At 33.4% G+C, this 23,274-nt stretch overlaps 1 protein-coding gene across 1 annotated transcript; it reads left to right on the top strand.

The window, feature by feature from the left end:
* The first annotated feature begins 369 nt into the window (after window positions 1–369).
* Window positions 370–22,393, top strand: wdr91 (WD repeat domain 91). The gene is made up of 16 exons (XM_073824473.1): window positions 370–425; window positions 664–800; window positions 4,213–4,392; window positions 7,088–7,294; window positions 7,427–7,510; window positions 9,178–9,281; window positions 9,832–9,997; window positions 10,630–10,785; window positions 12,485–12,663; window positions 12,835–12,985; window positions 15,728–15,822; window positions 15,942–16,101; window positions 16,181–16,289; window positions 17,598–17,710; window positions 18,888–19,085; window positions 21,599–22,393. The coding sequence occupies exons 2-16, from the start codon at window positions 678–680 to the stop codon at window positions 21,761–21,763; spliced, it is 2,190 nt and encodes a 729-aa protein (XP_073680574.1). The 5' UTR covers window positions 370–425; window positions 664–677; the 3' UTR covers window positions 21,764–22,393.
* The last annotated feature ends 881 nt before the right edge of the window (window positions 22,394–23,274 follow it).

Here is a 23,274-nt window from a genome sequence, read left to right on the forward strand (position 1 = left end):
CTCATTGCTGTCCAGGAGGAAACCATTAAGATACCACAGAGAGATCTTATAGTCTTTAGGATTTTTAAAAAAAATTTTTTTATCTCTAATGCATGCATGCAGTTATCCAGAGTTAAAACAGTGTCTATGAAGTGTTTATGTAGGAGGATTTTAATATAGTATTCAAATCAGTTCTACTGGGAATAATCAATGAGGACAACTGGAAACAGAAAGCATGAGATTTTTTTTAATTTTATGAGTTTATTAGCTTTAGAGTTACTTGTTATTGTACGCACCGCATGTGATGGCAGCGTGCGCGCGCCCTCTGGCGGCAGGTGTGAACACCTGTCCGCTGACGTCAACGCGTGTCCGTCACGTGAAGCTCACGATCACATGACGAGCAGAAGCTGAAAACAGGAAGAAGCGCAAACGCATTTGTCAACAAGGTAAACCCTTCATCTATTTCCAATCGAAGCATTTTTTTGCATTTATTTATACACGACTGTGCCATATCTAAAGATGTGCTAAAAACATCGTCTCAAGCACGAACTCATAGTCTCAAATCATGCATTTGAGTGAGAATATAACAGTTCGGCTTTCACATGAACTCGTTTATTATGCATGTGATGAGTGATGTCTCTATCTGTATGCATTATGTGCACTGTGTTTGTCTGTGTGCATCAGAATACGATGTGAAAATGGCCTCAGCGGTGGAGAGGACAGATGATCTGGTTCGAGAGTATCTGATCTATCGCGGTTTCACCAGTACAATAAAACATCTGGACTCAGAGATCAAAGCAGACAAAGAGAAAGGCTTCAGAGTGAGTTTATGTGTGGAGATCTATGCTTTAAGTGAATGGGTGCCGTCAGAATGAGAGTCCAAACAGCTGACAAAAACATCACAATAATCCACACCACTCCAGTCCATCAGTTAACATTTTGAAAATCAAAACCAAATTCATCATTAAGACATTTTTAACTAAAATACATTTAGTCTATAATTCATAATAACGCTTCCTCTAGTAAACAAGTTCATCTCCTTTTGTCTTCTCAAAATGTTAACTGATGGACTGGAGTGGTGTGGATTATTGTGATGTTTTCATCTGCAGAAGCCTTGAAATAAACATTATACAAGTTAATTTGCATGCAGTGAATGGGTGCCGTCAGAATGAGAGTCCAAACAGCTGATAAAAACATCACAATAATCCACACCACTCCAGTCCATCAGTTTACATCTTGAAAAGACAAAAGGAGATGAACTTTTTCACTGGAGGAAGCGTTATTATGGATTATAAATTCAATGTATTTTAATTAAAAATGTCTTAATGATGGATTTGTTTCAGCTTTTGTCTTCTCAAGATGTTAACTGATGGACTGGAGTGGTGTGGATTATTATGATGTTTTCATCTGGTCCGATCTGCAGAAGTCTTGTAATGAACATTATACAAGTTAAGGGCAGCCGTGGCCTAATGGTTAGGGAGTCGGACCTGTAACCCAAAGGTTGCAGGTTCGAGTCCCAGGTCCGGCAGGGATTGTAGGTGGAGATTGTGAATGTACAGCACTCTCTCCACCCTCAATGCCACGACTGAGGTGAGTCCCTTGAGCAAGGCACCGTTCCCCCAACTGCTCCCCGGGCGCCGCAGCAATGGCTGCCCACTGCTCCGGGTGTGTGTTCACGGTGTGTGTGTGTTCACTACTGTGTGTGTGCACTTGGATGGGTTAAATGCAGAGCACAAATTCCTAGTATGGGTCACCATACTTGGCCTCACTTCACCTCCTTTCCTCCTTTCCTCCTTTCCTTTAATTTGCATGCAGTGAATGGGTGCCGTCAGAATGAGAGTCCAAACAGCTGATAAAAACATCACAATAATCCACACCACTCCAGTCCATCAGTTAACATTTTGAAAAGACAAAGCCAAAACCAAATTCATCATTAAGACATTTTTAACTAAAATACATTTAGTCTATAATTCATAATAACGCTTCCTCTAGTAAACAAGTTCATCTCCTTTTGTCTTCTCGAAATGTTAACTGATGGACTGGAGTGGTGTGGATTATTGTGATGTTTTCATCTGGTCCGATCTGCAGAAGCCTTGAAATAAACATTATACAAATTAATTTGCATGCAGTGAATGGGTGCCGTCAGAATTAGAGTCCAAACAGCTGATAAAAACATCACAATAATCCACACCACTCCAGTCCATCAGTTTACATCTTGAAAAGACAAAAGGAGATGAACTTTTTCACTGGAGGAAGCGTTATTATGAATTATAGACTCAATGTATTTTAATTAAAAATGTCTTAATGATGGATTTGTTTCAGCTTTTGTCTTCTCAAGATGTTAACTGTTGGACTGGAGTGGTGTGGATTATTATGATGTTTTCATTTGGTCCGATCTGCAGAAGTCTTGTAATGAACATTATACAAGTTAATTTGCATGCAGTGAATGGGTGCCGTCAGAATTAGAGTCCAAACAGCTGATAAAAACATCACAATAATCCACACCACTCCAGTCCATCAGTTAACATCTTAAAAAGACAAAAGGAGATGAACTTTTTCAACGGAGGAAGCGTTATTATGGATTATAGACTCAATGTATTTTAATTAAAAATGTCTTAATGATTTGTTTCAGCTTTTGTCTTCTCAAGATGTTATGCAATGTAACGCTGATTTGTTAAAGGATTAGTTCACTTCCTAAACAAAAATGTACAGATAATTTACTCACCCTCTTGTCATCCAAGATGTTCATGTCTTTCTTTTTTCGCTCATAAAGAAATGTTGTTTTTTGAGGAAAACATTTTAGGATTTCTCTCCATATAGTGGACTTCAATGGTGTCCGCAAGTTTGAACTTCCAAAATGCAGTTTAAGTGCAGCTTCAAAGGACTCTAAACGATCCCAGTCAAGGAAGAAGGGGCTTATCTAATGAAATGATTGGTTATTTTCTAAACAAATTGACAATTTATACACTTTTTAACCACAAATGCTCATCTTGTCTAGCTCTGCCCAAAACTTTTCTTCGCATCACAGAGCTAGACAAGATGAGCATTTGTGGTTAAAAAGTGTATAAATTGTAAATTTTTTTTTTTTTTTTTTATAGAGATGATCAATCGTTTTGCTAGATAAGACTCTTCTTCCTCAGCTGGGATCATTTAGAGCCATTTGAAGCTGCATTTAAACTGCACTTTGGATGCTCAAACTCGTGGGCACCATAGAAGTCCACTATATGGAGTAAAATCCTGAAATGTTTTCTTCAAAAACCATAATTTCTTCACGACTTAAGAAATAAATACTAGGGCCGGGACTCGATTAAAAAATTTAATCTAATTAATTAGAGGCTTTGTAATTAATTAATCGAAATTAATCGCATTTTAATCGCATATAAATATTTGACCTGAGAACAGTGAGAATTAAGATTTTTACATGGATTTTTAGTATACCATTGAATAATGACTGAATACATAAGCTTAAGCAACAAAATATTGTTTATTTTTGTTCAACCAAGTCCAACAGACCAGTGCAATATTGCCATTAAGTGTAGCAAGAGGCACGTTCTTTAACGAGTCTTTCATGCCTAGAACTCTGCTCTTGTGTTTGCTTAATTATGCATTTAAACGTTAATGACCAAACCTATCATTATAAATGTTTCTGCACATGGAATATAACGCGGATAACATTTAAAAAAATATTTTTTTATCAGGTTACACACTGATTATTTATCACTCAAACCCCTTTCTCTACCTGTCCGTTGGTCGCGTATATCCTCCATGTTTGTAGTTTTTTTAACACTTTGTATGTGTGTTTGTAGTTCTAATCGAATCCTCGTTCACGGCGCAGTGTGTTGCGGGCAATATTAGCCGTTAAGAGTGTGCATTGGTCGTTAAGTAGTAGACCATACTTTTTTTAAACATACTACGATTTGGGACATACAATACTATTTAGGACGGACGCAGTTTGTCTGAACGCTAGTTGGTGCTCCAGTATAATCGGTCCGCGGAATCTCATCCAGTGAGAAACGTTCCGCGGTGCAAAACTAAGTGCGATTAAAATGCGTTAAAAAGTTTTAACGCGTTATTTTTGTGTAATTAATTAATCTAAATTAACGCGTTAAAGTCCCGGCCCTAATAAATACATGAGCATCTTGGATGACAAATTATCTGTACATTTTTGTTCTGGAAGTGAACTAACCCTTTAAGTCAGATCTCAGGGTTTTGTTGATTTGTGTTTGATTGCAGGTTGATAAGATCATCGATCAGCTTCAGCAGCTGATTCAGAGTTATGATCTGGTGGGTCTGAAGGAGTATTGGGCGTATCTGGACCGCAGGCTCTTCTCCAGACTGGAAGATGTCTACAGACCCACCGTCAACAAACTGAGGACCAGTCTGTACCGCTTCTACGTCATTCACAGCATTCAGGTACTCAAGAACATGTCCAGCTCATGTTTCGTCCACAAATCTGAAGAATAAAACAAGAAAATAGAGTTTGCATTAAAGAAAATTAAGCCTGTTTTGGTAAATTAATACTGTTTTTCATAATTTTGCTTCTAATTTTGTTCATGTTATGCAAAAAAAGCTGTATTTTTTTCAATGTAGTACTGCATTTAACCTAATCAGTAATTACAAGTATAATTGATATGTGAATGAATATAATGTATGTAATGAACTAAATATGTCTAATATATTAAAAAAAATCAATAACAATAAAAAGCTATATTATTTCAGTGTAGTTGTAAATCTAATTTATATTTATAATGATTTTTTTTATTAAAAATTCAATATATTTATGAATATAATGTACCAGTTATACCTAATATAAACAAATAAATTAAATAATAATAATTATAAAATTATATTGTTTCACGGTAGTACTGAATTTAATTTATGCTGATAATGAATTTATACTGATCTACAATTGCAAATATCATTAATATATTAATGAATATAATATTCGCTAATAATTAAACTGCTAAACTACTTTATATACTTCTAAATAGTAATAAAAGCTCTTTATTAATCAAATATGTAGTACATCTAATATAAAATAAATGAAAGAAAATTTAAAAACAGCATAATAATCTATATTATTTCATAGTACTACTTTTAATTTCATGCTGATAATGACTTTATACTAATCAAAGATGACATATTAAGGGTTTGTACAAGTGCTTGAAGTAATTTAATTTGACTTTTTGAAATTTAAGGTCCGGAAAACCCTTGAAAATAGCAATATTCCTTGAAAGACAATTTATCTACATGACATATGGAAATGATACTGTAAAATGCTTGACATATGCTATATGACTTTATGATTGTATTTATGCCCGTGTGTGACCATAAATGAGCATGTTTTCATTTACAAATGAAACTATACGTCAATGATTCATTCCTCAGTGAAACAGTATAGTATTATATAATCTAGTCTATTTATTAGACGAAACAAAATAAAATATATGTTCAATTCAACCTTTAAACTACATTCCAGTAAAACTCAGTCATATAGCATATGTCAAGCATTTACAGTATCATTTCCATGTAGAACGTTAAGAGATCAAAATTAAGGGGGAAACGAATATAAACAAAAATATAAAAATATATACATAATAATAGGCTAATAATTATAATAATGATGACAATAATAATAATACAAATACGGAAAAAAGACGACCAGTTAATAGAAGGAATGTCAAGTAGGCCTATTTTACTGTGTGACGATAAATGATTTCCAAACGAAACTACGTGAATAATTCACTCTTCACTGAAACACTATATTTGTCTATTAATTAGACTAAATAAAATGCAATATATATTAAATTCAACCTTTGAACTGCAAAGAACCTACATTCAAAACATTAAGTAAAGAGATTGAAATGAAGGGTAAAATAACGAATATGACTAATAAAATATAATACATTATACATATAATATATAACATATGTAACATATGAGGTTCCCACGAATTAATATCTTGTGGCCACGACATAATATCATGTTCTCACGAGTTTAAATGTCGTGGCCACGACAAACATAAGTGACCTTACGGTCACCGTAACAACGTGATTGGCTGGAGCGAGAACGTGCACCGATTGGTCAGCCCCACGTGGCCGGTATCTGATTGGCTTAAGTAGAAGGTGGGTGGAGTCTATCCATTTGTGGATTAGTTTGAGTCTTGACGCTTGAAATGTTTCAAAATCGACAAATACGCGCAGCGATCTACAAATGCACAGTACGCGATTCACATATAAATGCCGTGCAAAGTTGTGTTTGTAGAATATTTGTGAGTATGTTTTTTATTTGCAATTCAAATTTTTTTACTTGTGAATATAATTCATGTTTGTGGATCTCATTTTATTTATTTTGTGAATATGCTTGGTTTTTGTCAATCGCTTTACATTTATTTGTGGATCATAATGTATTTATTTGGAATTAAACTCCATAGTGTTATATCAGACGCAGGATAAGTATGTAATACTTTTACATACTGTTTAATATTAAAAATTGTTCATTTCATACCAAACATTTCATACATACCAAGGATTCCAAAGTACGTTCCCAAAAGGTATACATTTGGGAAAAATGTAATACATAGTATATATTATGTATGTAAATATATTTAGCTAAAATATACCTTATCTTAAATATATATGTGACCCTGGACCACGAAACCAGTCATAAGGTTAAATTTGACAAAACTGAGATTTATACATCATATGAAAGCTCAATAAATAAGCTTTCTATTGATGTATGGTTTGTTAGGATAGGACAATATTTGGCCGAGATACATCTATTTGAAATCAGAAATCTGAGGATGCAAAAAAATCAAAAAGACTGAGAAAATCACCTTTAAAGTTGTCCAAATTAGGTTCTTAACAATGCATACTACAAACCAAAAATTACATTTTGATATGTTTACAGTAGGAATTTTACAAAAAAATCTTCATGGAACATGAACTTTACTTAATTTCTTAATGATTTTTGGCATAAAAGAAAAATCAAAAATTTTGACCCATGCAATGTATTTTTGGCTATTGCTACAAACATACCCCAGCGACTTAAGACTGGTTTTGTGGTCCAGGGTCACATATATATATATATGTTCTCTGCCGTTTCTCAGACTAAGAATGCGGAAAAGACGCAGGAGTTTTTCCAGAAGCAGGCGCTGGAGCTTCAGGCTCAGGTGGAGTGGCGTGATTGGTTCGCTCTGCCCTTCATCCCAGCGCCAGAACAGAATCCCACCTTCTCACCGTATTTCTCCCGGCAATGGGCCGACACCTTCCTGGTGTCTCTGCACAACTTCCTGAGCGTGCTCTTCCAGTGCATGCATATCCAAATGACTTATGACTGTCTGTTATGAGATGCTCAGCTGTTCAAATAACATTAATGTGACACTGTTGCATAGAAATGATCAGATGATGATTTAAATGTGCATTCGTTGAGCTCCTTAACAGCAACACCCCAGCCTGTGCTCTTGAGCTTCGACAGTGAAGTACAGAGAATAGCGACTGTTCAGGAGGACAACGAACAGCTCAGACAGCAGGTGAGACCTTTACTTTTTATGCATTTAGTTAGTAAGTTTTGATTTGACATGAGCGATATGCAACTGCATTGTAAACATTTGCACTAGAATGAAATGTAGAAAATATCATTCAGCTCAATGCTGATAATGAATTTATACTGGGCGATAATTGAAAGTATCATTAATATATGAATGCATATAATATTCTGTGATATAAATATATCAAATAATAATATGAAGAATAATAGTCATCATGATGATAATAATAATGAATAATAATTCTAAAAACAATGATGAATTTTAATATAATTATTTATGCTAAATGTTAAAAAATAGTTACATAATTAGTAAGAGTACTAACTTTTTTCTAAGATAATATTAAAATTAAATAATAATAAAATGAAAGCAAAATATAAATGATCATGTAATACAACAGTTTTATTTAAAATGTCAAGATATACTAATGTTATTCTTTTAATGAATTTACACAGATCAATAATTAAAAATATCATTAATTCAGTAACATAGAAATAAATACTTAATATAAATTATAATAATATGAATATGAATTCTTCAAATAACAATAAACATGCTATTTATTAATATATAAATATGTGCCTAATATAAACAACAATAAATCAAAAAGTGGTAGTATTTCAGTATAGTACTTAATATTTTAGGCTGATAATACACTTATAAGGATCAATAATTCAACATGTTTATATCTGAATTAATATAATATTCATTAATATAGAAATATATAATCAATATAAATGATAAATAATAATAATACAATAAAAATGTTAAATAATCATAAAACACTACTTATATAAGGGTCAAACTTGGAAAAAATGTTTAAGCATAAAAACAATCAGTGTAATACTGCTTTAAAATGTTGTTTTTCCAAAAAATAAAAAATAAAAAGTTTTCTTAATTGCGTTTTTGTTTTTGTTTTTCTGAGCAAAACATAAATATCATACATTTTCCCTAATTTACAGAAGACACCCACTAAAATGTCATTCAGTGTAACAATCTTGTCAAAAATATATTTATGACATATTAAAAGAAGAATTACTTTCGTCCCAAATACTAATTAGTTTTTTAAATTGGCCACTGTTCTAGGTTTTGCTTATTTGTCAGTAAGAATTGTTTTACTAATTTAAAACACAATAAAATTTCATATGCTCCCTTATTTTTTTAAATATATTTTTATAATGTATAAGTCAGAATAAGCATGTTGTTTGGATTTGTACATAAATATTGTGTTACACTGAATGACACATGAATGTAACATTATTTCAAACTAATTTTGACATTTTATTCTCCAAAAACTTATTTGAAACCTTAAAAGTAGATACTTTACTTACATTTCTTACATTTAATGTGCTTTCTATGGACATAAAATCACTTTTTAAAATTTCTTTTGATGTGGACTTCTTAACGTCTTTGACCCATAAATACATGCTGAAATAATAATGATAAAATAATAACATAACAAAAAGGCAATAATATTTCAAGGTAGTACCGCATTAAAAAAATGCATAAAATATGCACTAGAATAAAATATATAATTCAGCTCATGCATTAGTTTGCAAACATGTGCAGTGATGCATGTCAAAATGGAAAGAGGGAGGTACTTTTAGAAAGATGCATTGGTCTGTAATATCTAATATCTCTGTCTGTTCCAGTTATTTGCTCTTCAAGGAGAATCAAGAAAGAAAAACGAGGACATGGTCCATCACAAACTGCCGCCGTACGTCCAGCACATGGACCGACTGGGCGACACTGAGCTGTGAGGAGACTGTAGGACCGCAGTGATCCATTTTTAACCATTTCACATCAGACAGATACTTTAACGTATTATAATGAGACTGAAAGAGTTTGATTAGTGAATAAACATTCACTTGAAATGTCACTTTCTCACTATAGTCTTGATTTGACGTGTTTGTGTCAGTGATCTTTTATGCACATCACTTCGGATCATCTCAAGATCAGTGTATTTGATTTGGGAAAAATCAAGTGAAAAAATAAAAACAAAACTTAATTCCAGCATACATTTCAAACACACAATATGTATTTGCACAAATAATATACAAATGAGGTGTAAAGGTCATTTCTGCAAGTTCTTTATGAAGATTAAATCACATTTTATACAATCAAATGGCAACGGTTCTTGACGAAAAAACTCTTTGTCAAATTTACTGGAGAATGAAGGCGTTGAAACCAGGAAAACAGGATAAACAGAGGAAGGGAAGTGAGCTGGAGATCAGGTAGTGTGTGTATGCTGTGTGCTTGTGTGCGTTTTCAGAAACGTGAGCGATGTGTTGTCTGTTTTCTCTCAGAGATCTCGTGTCCAGCCAGAGGAACGTCAACATGACCACGCCATCCCGAAACTTCTTCTCCTTCCTCCCTCAGACCCGACGGGCCCCTGGGAAAACGGCCCCAGGGCCACAATCCTCGCCCACACAGGCCTCACTGGGCCGGAAGGACCCCATCGCCACAGCACAGGTACATTAATTTAAAAGGCATATATAAAAATGTAAATAGACCCAATTTATACTGTGTGACTTAAATTTATATTACAAAGATGTGTAGAAGAGATTCTTGTAAATTAAATTTTTGTATTCTGTAAACCTTAAATATATATTTCTGTACTATTGTATTTATAAAACAAATGTGAATATTGTCATTTATGTTTATATATATTTTTTAATAATTCTGTTGCATATATTTGTTAAATGAGGCTGTCCAGTTTTTTTGTTGTTTTTTTGGACTGTGTCTGTGTCTGGGTGTAAATATGTATTTTTTTTCTTTTTTTATGCATTTGTATTTGCATTTGCAATTGCATTTGTGTTTGTTAAACTTCTAAAACTTTAAATAAAAAATATTATTATAAAGATGTGTAGAATATTATTTAGAAACAGAGTATTTATTTTAATCTAATTTTGATTTAATTGTATTTATTTTAATCTTTTTTTTTTTTAACGAAAATTTATTTATTTTGTTTTAAAAAATATATATTTATTTATTTTTTGTATTTTTTGTAACATTACCACAGACCCCTAGCAATTCCTTGAGGAAAACTTTTTTCTGTGTCTTTCTGCTTATCTCAAGGTTTTTCTGTTTGCGATTTGTTTCAGTCAGCGAAAGCAAAAGACCTGATGGCCACAAAAGACTTAAAGATGCCTGCTGTTTCCACGGCGACGGTGGATTTGGCCACAGGTCATCCCCGACAGAGGCGACACAAGGACCACGAGAAAGAGAGAAAAGAGCTGCTCTCCAAACACCCACCGCAGGTCTGAGAAAATATCTAGCAGAGCGAACAAAGGCCTCTCTGTCTCTCTCACTCTCTTTTCCAACACATTTACTGCTTTTCTGCATTTTGCTCCTCACATGACACTGGCGCAGCAGTAGTCACAAACTCATTCGGTGCTTTTGGTTTGGAAAGTACATTTGCTGTTAATTTTCTCCATAGGGATTTCAAACGTTCTGGTCTATAACCCAAACCAGCAACCAAAACTTTGATCTGAAGCAAAAATAGATACTGGACTCTAATTGACATATAGGCTGTGAACTGCTAATCTTAAAAACGTCCAGGTTTAAGGCATGAAAAAACTGTGGTTTTGAATCAAGTGTCACTTGATTCAAAACCACAGTTTTTTCATGCACCACTCAATTTTGAAATTTTAATTTCATAACAATTAGTCTGAAAAATAAATTGTGACTAGTGGAAGGAAAACATTCAAAATACACATATAAGTACCTATTTTATTGCACTTTTTCTATTTGAGTATGTAAATTTCAATTCCAGTCCTTATCTTTGAAGGGTTTTATCTCCACTTTAACAGCACTTATACATACCAAACTTAGCAGTTTTATTCATCTCTATATTCTGAAGGTTTTTACTGAAGGGTTTGTTCATATATCATTCACACTAATTTATACAACATTTTATATCTAAAAAACATGGTAAAAATGCATAAATTTAAGGGTTGTGAGTTTTTTCTTCACTTTAGCAGCACTTACATACACCAAACTTGGCAGTTTTATTCATCTCTATATTCTGAAGGTTTTTACTGAAGGGTTTGTTCATATATCATTCACACTAATTTATACAACATTTTATATCTAAAAAAACATGGTAAAAATGCATAAATTTAAGGGTTGTGAGTTTTTTCTTCACTTTAGCAGCACTTACATACACCAAACTTGGCAGTTTTATTCATCTCTATATTCTGAAGGTTTTTACTGAAGGGTTTGTTTATATATCATTCACAATGAGTTATACATCATTTTATATCTTAAAATGTGGTGAAAATGCATAGATTTAAAAGACTAGAGTTTGTTTCTCAAATTCAGCAGCACTTGCATACACCAAACTTAACAGTTTTATTCCTATCTATGTTCTGAAGGTTTTTACTGAAGGGTTTGTTCATATATGATGATATGATTTTTTTTTTCCACAGCATTTTATTCCTAAAAACATGTCGAAACATTTTTTGTTTTTGTCTGTTGACAGTATTTTCAGATATATGGAGTGATAAAAAGATATATTTAAAATCCCCTTTATAAAAAACCTTCAACCCTAATATGTTAACAAAATCAAGCAAGAATTTTGAACCTGACTTTATCCAATTTTCAGATTCATTTTCTGGAAATAACATGCTTTACAATGGAATGAAATTTTTATGTCTTTTAGCAATAATTGACTTAATTTAATAATATATTAAAATTTAGCAAATTGGTGCATATTTAATTCGATAATATCTCATTTGCATATTTAAACATAACATTTCAGTAATGCAAAATAGTCTTAATGTACTGTGATTAATCAGCTGAGGAAGGTATGGTTATATCTATTAGTTTATCAGTTAAAATGTACTGTCTTGCCTTAAACAATATACAGGTTTTACATAAACATTGATGCAATATAATGGTAGCAACTGCCATAATTAATGCATTAACTGAACATGATTTTGTTTCTGATCTTCACAGAGTTCGGACAAGAAAAACGATTCAGATTCAGATGCTCAAACTGAGGCTCTTCCAGATCAAACAGACTCCACCAATCAGATGCGAGTCTGTGAAGTGGGCGGAGCTGCAGTGGAGCAGCCCTTTATTAAACTGAGTCAGGAGGAGTACGGAGAGCATCACTCATCCATCATGCACTGCAGGTGTGCACAGTCAGCATTAGCTGTTCATGCAGCAAAAAAAATCATAATTTTGTCTTTCTTAATTACTGTTCTTACGGCTGTAGAATTGCTGTTTGTAAGTGCGCTCCGGGTTTCTGTCATTGTAGTTTATCACTTTTATTGGTGTGACTGGATGTGTGTTTGTGTTTTTAGGGTGGACTGCTCAGGCAGGAAAGTGGCCAGTTTGGATGTGGACGGGGTGGTGAAGGTTTGGGCCTTCAATCCCATCATGCAAACCAAAGCCACTATCATGTCTAAGTCCCCACTGCTCTCTCTGGAATGGGCGACCAAACCCGACAGACTGGTAAATCACGACATTTGTCAGGGGTGCATTTTAACATGTTTGCATATTTAAGCTGTAAATGTTTCTATTAAAAACTACCAAACTAAAACTTCTACCGAACTACCATAAAAGTTTGGGGTCAATGAAATTTAAAAAAAATAAATTTGTAAGGCATCTCTTCTGATCATCAAGTCATCAATTCATACAGTAAAAACAGTAATATTGTGAAATATTATTACAATTTAAAATAGTTTATTTCCATATGAATTAATGTTACTTTTAGTATAATTGAGATAGTATTATAATTTTTGTTAATATTTTGAAATTGATTTGATTTTTTTGATTTTTTCACTCTAACATAAATTTTTGTTCATATTTAGTAATTTTGATTATTATTTCTTGAAAATATCTGTTTTTTATTTTTGTATTCTTTAATTTTGAGTTTTAACTCTTATTTAAGTAACTTTTTTTAAACAAGTTTTAGTTATACTGTAATAATCTTGATTTGAATATATTGTAAAATTTCATTTATTCCTGTGATCAATCATTACTGAAGCAAAAATAGATACTGGACTCTATTTGACTTATTTTGTGAGGCAATGAACTGCTAATTCTAAAAACGTCCAGGTTTAAGGCAAGACACTTGATTTAATACCACAGTGTTTTCATGCACCGCTCAATTTTGAGATTTAATTGTATAACAATTAGTCTGAAAAAGAAGTTGTCTTTTCTTTCAGACTAGTGGAAAGAAAACATCCAAAAATACACATATATAACTTACTTTATTGCACTTTATCTATTTCAGTATGTAAATTTCAATTCTAGTCCATATCTTTAAAGGGGTTTATCTCCACTTTAGCAGCACTTATACACACCAAACTTAACAGTTTTATTCCTCTCTATAATGTGAAGGTTTTTACTGAAGGGTTTGTTCATATATCATTCACACTAATTTATAACATTTTATTTTTAAAAAACAAGGTAAAAATGCATAGATTTAAGGTTTGTGATTTTTTTCTTAACTTCATCAGCACTTACACCAAATTTGGCAGTTTTATTCCTATCTGTATTCTAAAGGTTTTCACTGAAGGGTTTGCTCATATATCATTCACACTGATTTATACAACATTTTATATCTAAAAAACATGGTACAAATGCATAGATTTAAGGGTTGTGAGTTTTTTCTTAACTTCAGCAGCACTTACATACACCAAATTTGGCAGTTTTGTTCCTATCTGTATTCTAAAGGTTTTCACTGAAGGGTTTGTTCATATATCATTCACACTGATTTATACAACATTTTATATCTAAAAAAAACATGGTACAAATGCATAGATTTAAGGGTTGTGAGTTTTTTCTTAACTTCAGCAGCACTTACATACACCAAATTTGGCAGTTTTGTTCCTATCTGTATTCTAAAGGTTTTCACTGAAGGGTTTGCTCATATATCATTCACACTGATCTATACAGCATTTTATATCTAAAAAACATGGTACAAATGCATAGATTTAAGGGTTGTGAGTTTTTTCTTAACTTCAGCATCACTTACATACACCAAATTTGGCAGTTTTGTTCCTATCTGTATTCTAAAGGTTTTCACTGAAGGGTTTGTTCATATATCATTCACACTGATTTATACAACATTTTATATCTAAAAAAACATGGTAAAAATACATAGATTTAAAGAACAAGAGTTTGTTTCTCCACTTCAGCAGCACTTGCATACACCAAACTTAACAGTTTTATTCCTCTCTGTATTCTGAAGGTTTCTACTGAAGGGTTTGTTCATATATCATTCACACTAATTTATATAAAATTTTATATCTAAAAAACATGGTAAAAATGCATAAATTTAAGGTTTTTGAGTTTTTTTCTTAACTTCAGCAGCACTTGCATACACCAAACTTGGCAGTTTTATTCCTATCTGTATTATAAAGGTTTTCACTGAAGGGTTTGTTCATATATCATTTACACTAATTTATACAACATTTTATATCTAAAAACATGGTAAAAATACATAGATTTAAAGGACAAGAGTTTGTTTCTCCACTTCAGCAGCACTTGCATACACCAAACTTAACAGTTGTATTTCTCTCTATAATATGAAGATTTTTACTGAAGGGTTTGTTCATATATCATTCACACTAATTTATACAACATTTTATATCTAAAAACATGGTGAAAATGCATAGATTTAAAAGACTAGAGCTTGTTTTTTAACTTCAGCAGCACTTGCATACACCAAACTTAACAGTTTTATTCCTCTCTATATTGGGAAGGTTTTCACTGTAGGATTTGATTATATATCATTCACATTGATTTATATATCTTTTTATTCCTAAAAACGTTGATTTGAATATTGTAAAATTTAATTTATTCCTGTGACAAAGCTGAATTTTCAGCAGCATTACTCTAGTCTCTAGTTTCACATGATCCTTTAAAAAGCATTCTAATATGCTGATTTTCTGCTCAAGAAAAAAAAAATATTATCAATGTTGAAAATAGCCAAAATGTCTGTGGAAACCGAGTTACATTTTATTTTCACAGATGAATAGAAATTTAAAACAAGCATTTATTTAAAATAGAAATCATTTGTAACATTACAAATGTCTTTACTGTGACTTTTGAACAATTTAATGCATCCTTGTTTTTTTTCTTGTTTTTTTCTTTTCTGAACAGTAATGTGATTTCATATTCAAAAACTCAATAATAAATACTAGTATTTGCATGGTTTTATTGATTTATATAATTTTACTCCTATAGCTGTTGCTTGGCAGTGGCGTTGGCACAGTAAAACTTTATGACACAGATGCCAAGAAGAACCTATACGAGATGTCAATAGATGACATCCATCCACGGTGAGTCCTCACAGATTGCCCATAATGCATCAGGATTTTTCTTGCATACAGTATCTATTTTTTTAAAAGTACATGGCAGTAGATTCCTATTCCATTCTGAGCTTTCTGTTTGTGTTCAGGATCCTGTCGCTGGCCTGCAGTCCGAGCGGAACATCATTCGTTTGCTCCGCCGCGGCTCAAGCTGCTAATTCCGGTGCCGTGACGGAGGGCGACGCACGCGTTTCGACTCCTGTATCTGGACAGCTGCTTCTGTGGGACACCAAAACCGTCAAACAGCAGGTACTTGAGACACAAACGTCAGCTATACAGAAAAGCAACGACTGAAAACTCACTTTAATGATGTTTTTCTTGCGTTCAGCTGCAGTTTGCGCTGGAGCCGGGCCCCGTCGCCATTAACTGCACGGCGTTTAACCACAACGGAAACCTACTGGTGACTGGAGCCGCAGACGGGATGATACGACTGTTTGGTCAGAAGATTTACTCGCATTTATTAAGTTGGCTTGAGAAAGCCAGCTTACTGAAATGCTATTTAAACTTATTATTATTATTATTATTTTGCGACTAAAATTTCTGACTGCTCCTCCTGGAGTTGTTTTCTAACTGATCGGACTTACGGTTTTCCTAAGAATGACGTTTAAATTGTGCTTGTAACGTGCTAATCATGCTAGAAACATGCTAGTAACTTGCTAATCATGCTACAAACATGCTAACAACTTGCTAATCATGTTAACAAAATGCTAATAGCTTGCTAATCATGTTAACATGTTAGCGACATTCTAGTCATGCTAGCAACATGCTAGTGACATGATAGAAGCATGTGAGTAACTTGCTAATCATGCTAGTATCATGTTTGCAACATGCTAATCATTTTAACATCATGCTAGTGTCATGCTAGAAACATGTTAATTATGCTAGCAACATGCTAGTCATGCTAGAAACATGCTAGTAACTAGTTAATCATGTTATCAACTTGCTAACAACATGCTAGCAACTGGTTAATCATGTTAGCAAAATGCTAATAACTCGCTAATCATGTTAACATGTTACTGACATTCTAGTCATGCTAACAACATGCTAGTGACATGCCAGATGCATGTTAGTAACTTGCTAGTCATGCTAGTTAACAACATGCTAGTGTCATGCTAGAAACATGTTAGTAACATGTTAATCATGCTAGTGACATGCTATTCATGTTAAAAAAGCATGCTAGTAACTTGTTAATCATGTTAACAACATGCTAGTGACATGCTAGTAACTTGCTAATCGTGCTAAAACAACTGAAAACATCTTAGCAACTTGCTAATCATGTTAAAAACATGTTAGAAACATGCTAATCATGCTAAAAACATGTTAGAAAAATGCTAGCAACTTGCTAATCTTGTTGGGAACATGCTAGCAACTTACTAATCATGATAGAAACATGTTAGAAATGTGTTAGCAACTTGCTTATAATGCTAGCAACTTGCTAATCACGTTAAAAACATGCTAATGACATGCTAGCATCTTGATAGTCATGTTAGAAACATCCTAATAACATGCTAATAACTTGCTAAACATGCTAGCAACTTGCTAATCATGTTAGAAACTTGCTAATGACATGCTAGCAACATGCAAATCATCTAATCTATCTAAATACAGTTCAAAAATTTAAGCTTTTACAGCTGCTTTAAACTTTCATGCTAGGCTTTCTCAAGTCAACCTGAAGTTTGTCTTGACAAACTTTTTTTTCTAGTTTGCATGTTGAAAATGTTTGTTTCTTCTGCGTTTCTCTGCAGACATGCAGCGCTATGAGAGCGCGTTGAGCTGGAAGGCTCATGATGGTGAGGTGTACAGCGTGGAGTTCAGCTACGATGAGAACACCGTCTTCAGCATCGGAGAAGACGGGAAGGTGACTGGAGTTTTGGGGATTTTTGTAGGAATTTCTAGAGTTAAAGGAGAAGTTCACTTTCAGAACAAAAATGTACAGATAATGTACTCACCCCCTTGTCATGCAAGATGTTCATGTCTTTCTTTCTTCAGTCGTAAAGAAATTATGTGTTTTGAGAACAACATTTCAGGATTTCTCTCCATATAGTGGACTTCTATGGTGCCTCTGAGTTTGAACTTCTAAAATGCAGTTTAAATGCAACTTCAAAGAGCTCTATCTAGCGAAAGGATTGGTTATTTTTATAAAAAGATATTACAATTTATATACTTTTTAACCTCAAATGCTCATCTTGTCTAGCTCTGCGTGAACTCTGTGTATTCCTGTTCATGATAAGACAAGCATTTAAGGTTAATAAATATATAAATTGTAAAAAAAATTTTGGAAAATAACCGATTGTTTTACTAGATACGGCTCTTCTTCCATTGAAGCTGCATTTAAACTGCATTTTGGAAGTTCAAACTCACAAGCACCATAGAAGTCCACTATATGGAGAGAAATCCTGAAATGCTGTCCTCAAAACATAATTTCTTTACGAGTGAAGAACGAAAGACATGAACATCTTGGATGACAAGAGGGTGAGTAAATTATCTGTACATTTTTGTTCTGAAAGTGAACTACTTCTTTAACATTCATGCAAAAATCTGAAAAAAAAAAAACTCTTATAGTAAAAGAGAAAATACAATTGAATCTAATTCTAAATATTACCAAAAGTTATAATAGTATCTCAATTATATGAAAAGTAACATTGATTCAAATTGAAGTCAATTACTTTAAATTGTAATAATATTTCAAAATATTACTGTTTTTACTGTAAATGCAGCCTTGGTGAGCAGAAGAGACGGCTTACAAAAACATTAAAAATCTCATCAACCCCAAACGTTTTGGTAGTTTGAAAGAAGTTTTAGTTAATTTAATAATAATGCATTTTAGAAGTTCAAACTCATGGGCACCATAGAATATATATTTATATATATATATTATACATATCTCTCTGCTATATGGAGAGAAATCCTGAAATGTTATGCTCAAAAAACAGTTTCTTTATGACTGAAGAAAGAAAAACATGAATGTAAATTTTTGTTCTGGAAGTGAACTTAAGAGTGGATTAATGGCTAAACATCTTGTTGTTTGTTGTCAGTTTGTTCAGTGGAATATCCACCGCTGTGGCGTGAAACAGTCGGAGTACTCGCTGTCCCAGGATGCCGTGGGGCCGTTTGTGCTGTCGGGTTACAGCGGCTATAAACAGGTTCAGGTTCCACGCGGTCGACTCTTCGCTTTTGACTCTGAGGGCCAACATGTTCTCACCTGCTCCAGCAGCGGAGGAGTTATCTACCGGGTAAAAACACTATTATCAACCACTTACACCTGATAGATGAGTTTTGTCACCAGTGTTTTGTTTCTGTCTTTTTAGTATCATTGATCTACTTTTATAGAATAGTGAATTAGTGTTTTTTCGTGCTGATTTTATTCTAATATTAAAGTTTTAGTAAATTTGTTGGCTTTTTTCCATTTTTGTCTATTTAGCTTCCTTACAATATTTTTTTTTCCACCAGTTCAGTTGTAGTTATTTTAGTACTTAGTAAAGTATTTTTTAACTAGCTAAAATAAAAATGTATTGCATGCTAGCAACTTGGTAATCATGCTAGAATCATGCTAGCAACATGCTAATCATGCTAGAATCTTGCTAACAACATTCTAATCATGCTAGAATCTTGCTAACAACATTCTAATCATGCTAGAAACATGCTAATCATGTTAACGGCATGCTAGTAACTTGGTAATCATGCTATAATCATGCTAGCAACATGCTAATCATGCTAGAATCTTGCTAACAACATTCTAATCATGCTAGAAACATGCTAATCATGTTAACGGCATGCTAGTAACTTGGTAATCATGCTATAATCATGCTAGCAACATGCTAATCATGCTAGAATCATGCTAGCAACATGCTAATCATGCTAGAATCTTGCTAACAACATTCTAATCATGCTAGAAACATGCTAATCATGCTAGAATCATGCTAGCAACATGCTAATCATGCTAGAATCTTGCTAACAACATTCTAATCATGCTAGAAACATGCTAATCATGTTAACGGCATGCTAGTAACTTGGTAATCATGCTATAATCATGCTAGCAACATGCTAATCATGCTAGAATCTTGCTAACAACATTATAATCATGCTAGAAACATGCTAATCATGTTAACGGCATGCTAGTAACTTGGTAATCATGCTATAATCATGCTAGCAACATGCTAATCATGCTAGAATCTTGCTAACAACATTATAATAATGCTAGAAACATGCTAATCATGTTAATGGCATGCTAGTAACTTGGTAATCATGCTATAATCATGCTAGCAACATGCTAATCATGCTAGAAACATGCTAGCAACATGTTAATCATGTTAACGGCATGTTAGCAACTTGGTACTCATGCTAGAAACATGCTAGCAACATGCTAATCATGTTAACAGGATGCTAGCAACTTGGTAATCATGCCAGAATCATGTTAACAACATGCTAATAATGCTAGAAACATGCTAGCATGCTAATCATGTTAACGGCATGCTAGCAACTTGGTAATCATTCTAGAAACATGCTAGCAACATGCTAATCATGTTAACGGGATGCTAGTAACTTGGTAATCATGCTATAATCATGCTAGCAACATGCTAATCATGCTAGAAACAGGTTAGCAGCATGCTAATCATGCTAGAATTATGCTAACAACATTCTAATCATGCTAGAAACATGCTAATCATGTTAACGGCATGCTTGTAACTTGGTAATCATACTATAATCATGCTAGCAAACACTCTAATCATGCTAGAAACATGCTAGCAAAACATGCTAATCATGTTAACGGGATGCTAGCAACTTGGTAATCATGTTATAATCATGCTAGCAAAACATGCTAATCATGTTAACGGCATTTTAGCAACTTGGTAATCATGCTAGAAACATGCTAGCAAAACATGCTAATCATGTTAACGGGATGCTAGCAACTTGGTAATCATGTTATAATCATGCTAGCAACATGCTAATCATGTTAACGGCATGTTAGCAACTTGGTAATCATGCTAGAAACATGCTAGCAACATGCTAATCATGCTAGAAACATGCTAGCATGCTAATCATGTTAACGGCATGCTAGCAACTTGGTAATCATGTTAGAAACATGGTAGCAACATGCTAATCATGCTAGAAACATGCTAACAACTTGGTAATCAAGTAAGAATCATGCTAGCAACTTACTAATCATGTTAACGGCATGCTAGTAACTTGGTAATCATGCTAGAATCATGTTAACAACATGCTGGTAACATGCTAACAACATGCTGGTATCATGCTAATCATGCTAGAAACATGCTAACAACATGCTGGTAAAATGCTAGCAACTTGTTAATCATGTTATCAACTTGTTAATCATGCTAGAAACATGCTAGCAACATGCTAATCATGTTAACATGTTAGTAACATGCTATTCATACTAGAAACATGGTAACAACATGTTAATCATGCTAGAAACATGCTATCAGTCTATATCTATCAAACATTGAGCTTTTAAAACAACTTTAAACTTCAAACTATTTCAGACTGAAAACCCTCAAACTTAAAACTTGGAATTTTTTTTTTAATCTTTCTAAACTTCTTAAACTCTTTAAAACTTTTAACAATTTAAAAAACTTTTTTAAAACTTTCTGATCCAGTTTTTTCAAGCCGACAAACTTTTTTTTTAATCTAGTTTGAGTTAATGTTTATTTTAGCTGAAGACAAAATGTTTGTTCATGGTTTTATTTTTAATGTTATATAACCTCATATCTGCTCTCCTCTCGTCTAGTTGAATAAGGCGGACGCCGGTCTGGAAAGCGTCTTGTCTCTCGGCGGTCATAAAGCACCCGTCGTGACGGTTGATTGGTGCTCAGCGATGGACTGCGGCACCTGCCTCACCGCGTCTATGGACGGCAAGATCAAACTCAGCACACTACTCGCTCAGAAACCCTGAGCTCACAAATCAAGTACAGCGAATCTAAAATGAGCCAGTGAGGAAGATAACTGAAGCAGAATCTCTGCTTATGTTTAAATCACATGATGTCTTATGAACCAATCATCCCTGACAGGGGACCACTGGAATATCAAAACTATGTTACTGATTCAAAGACAACAACTGAATGATAAACCAGGCCACATAGATCCAGTGATAATGTATTATTTTTTTCACAAATCAGTTATGTTTCTGTATGAGTTAGCGATGTCTGAGCATGGAGAACTGTTACTTGAGAAAGAACAAACAAACAATGAACAAATGTTCAGTCAGGTCAGTGAGGAAGGGCATTAGCTTCACAGAACTGTTTTTTGTCCTATTAAGATGGTGTTTATTTCTTACTTCTGGAACCATAAAATGCAACTTAGCCAAGTTAAAAAGTATTTGAATGATGTTCATAAAAATGTTTTTGCATCCTGATGTACATTGAAAAAAAATATGATCAACCAAGTCCTGTATGTCATTTAAAGTGTGGTTTCAGTTCAATTACAAAAACATTATACATTGTATAAATGAATTTGAAATATGTTCACAGTAATACGATTACAACTGTAAACAAAAATAGCCACTTAAATGAATTATTCAGTTAAATGTGTGTTATTTGGAGTTATTACGGGCAACTTTCTTGTGAGTGTGGATAGTTACGTCACAATTTTTCCTGGTATCCTTGAGTAGATGTTAAACCAGGTTTATTTTTTTTTATCTAGTCATGATTGGAGATTGGTTTGGATTGGTAAGTAATTATATCATCATTCTTTTGTTAATTGGTTAACATTTTCCATTGTAAGTGCATTCATGATTCAGGTTACCATCTGAGCGATAGGTTTGATTATCTGTCGTAATTGAAAGGAATAGTTCATACACACACACACACACACTCTCAGTAATTTTCCCTGGCTGTTGTTCTTAAGTTGTATGACCTTTCGTCTTCTGAACGCTTTTAAATAGTATACATACAGTCAAGCAAGAAATTATTCATACCCCTGGCAAATTCTGACTTCAAGAAGACCCTCCAACCTGAAAGAGTTGGAGCTCATCGCTAAAGAAAAATGGGAAAAAATACCAGTGGAGACATGCAAAAAGCTGGTCAGCAATTATAGGAAGCGTTTGATTACTGTAATAGACAATAAAGGCTTTTCTATTGGTTATTGAGAAAGGTATGAATAATTTTGGACATGAAACTTTTTGTTCAAATGTAAATAAAAAAATGAGTAATAATTTTTTCCACAATAATGTACATCATCTGATTATCTTCTGTGAGACGTCTGTGTCATTTCTAATAAATAAATAAAAAACTTGCTGGTTAAATAAAAGTAAGTCAGAATTTGCCAGGGGTATGAATAATTTTGGGCTTGACTGTAGTAGGTAAAAAAAACAAACCAAAATGTAATTTATTATTCAGCGAAAATCTTGACCTCGACCGTTGCACTTCTGTGCAAGTTCAGGGTAATTTGCGTCCATTTTTAGAAATC

The sequence above is a fragment of the Garra rufa genome, chromosome 19 (assembly GCF_049309525.1).
Source record: "Garra rufa chromosome 19, GarRuf1.0, whole genome shotgun sequence".
In the NCBI taxonomy this organism is placed as follows: Eukaryota; Metazoa; Chordata; class Actinopteri; order Cypriniformes; family Cyprinidae; genus Garra; species Garra rufa.

Excerpts from the sequence above, each read along its gene's own strand:
- wdr91 (XM_073824473.1), top strand. The coding sequence starts at position 678 with ATGGCCTCAGCGGTGGAGAGGACAGATGATCTGGTTCGAGAGTATCTG. Across the intron at positions 7,295-7,426 it reads GCGTGCTCTTCCAGTGCATG|CCCCAGCCTGTGCTCTTGAG; the intron begins CATATCCAAATG and ends TTAACAGCAACA. Across the intron at positions 16,102-16,180 it reads CCAAAACCGTCAAACAGCAG|CTGCAGTTTGCGCTGGAGCC; the intron begins GTACTTGAGACA and ends TCTTGCGTTCAG.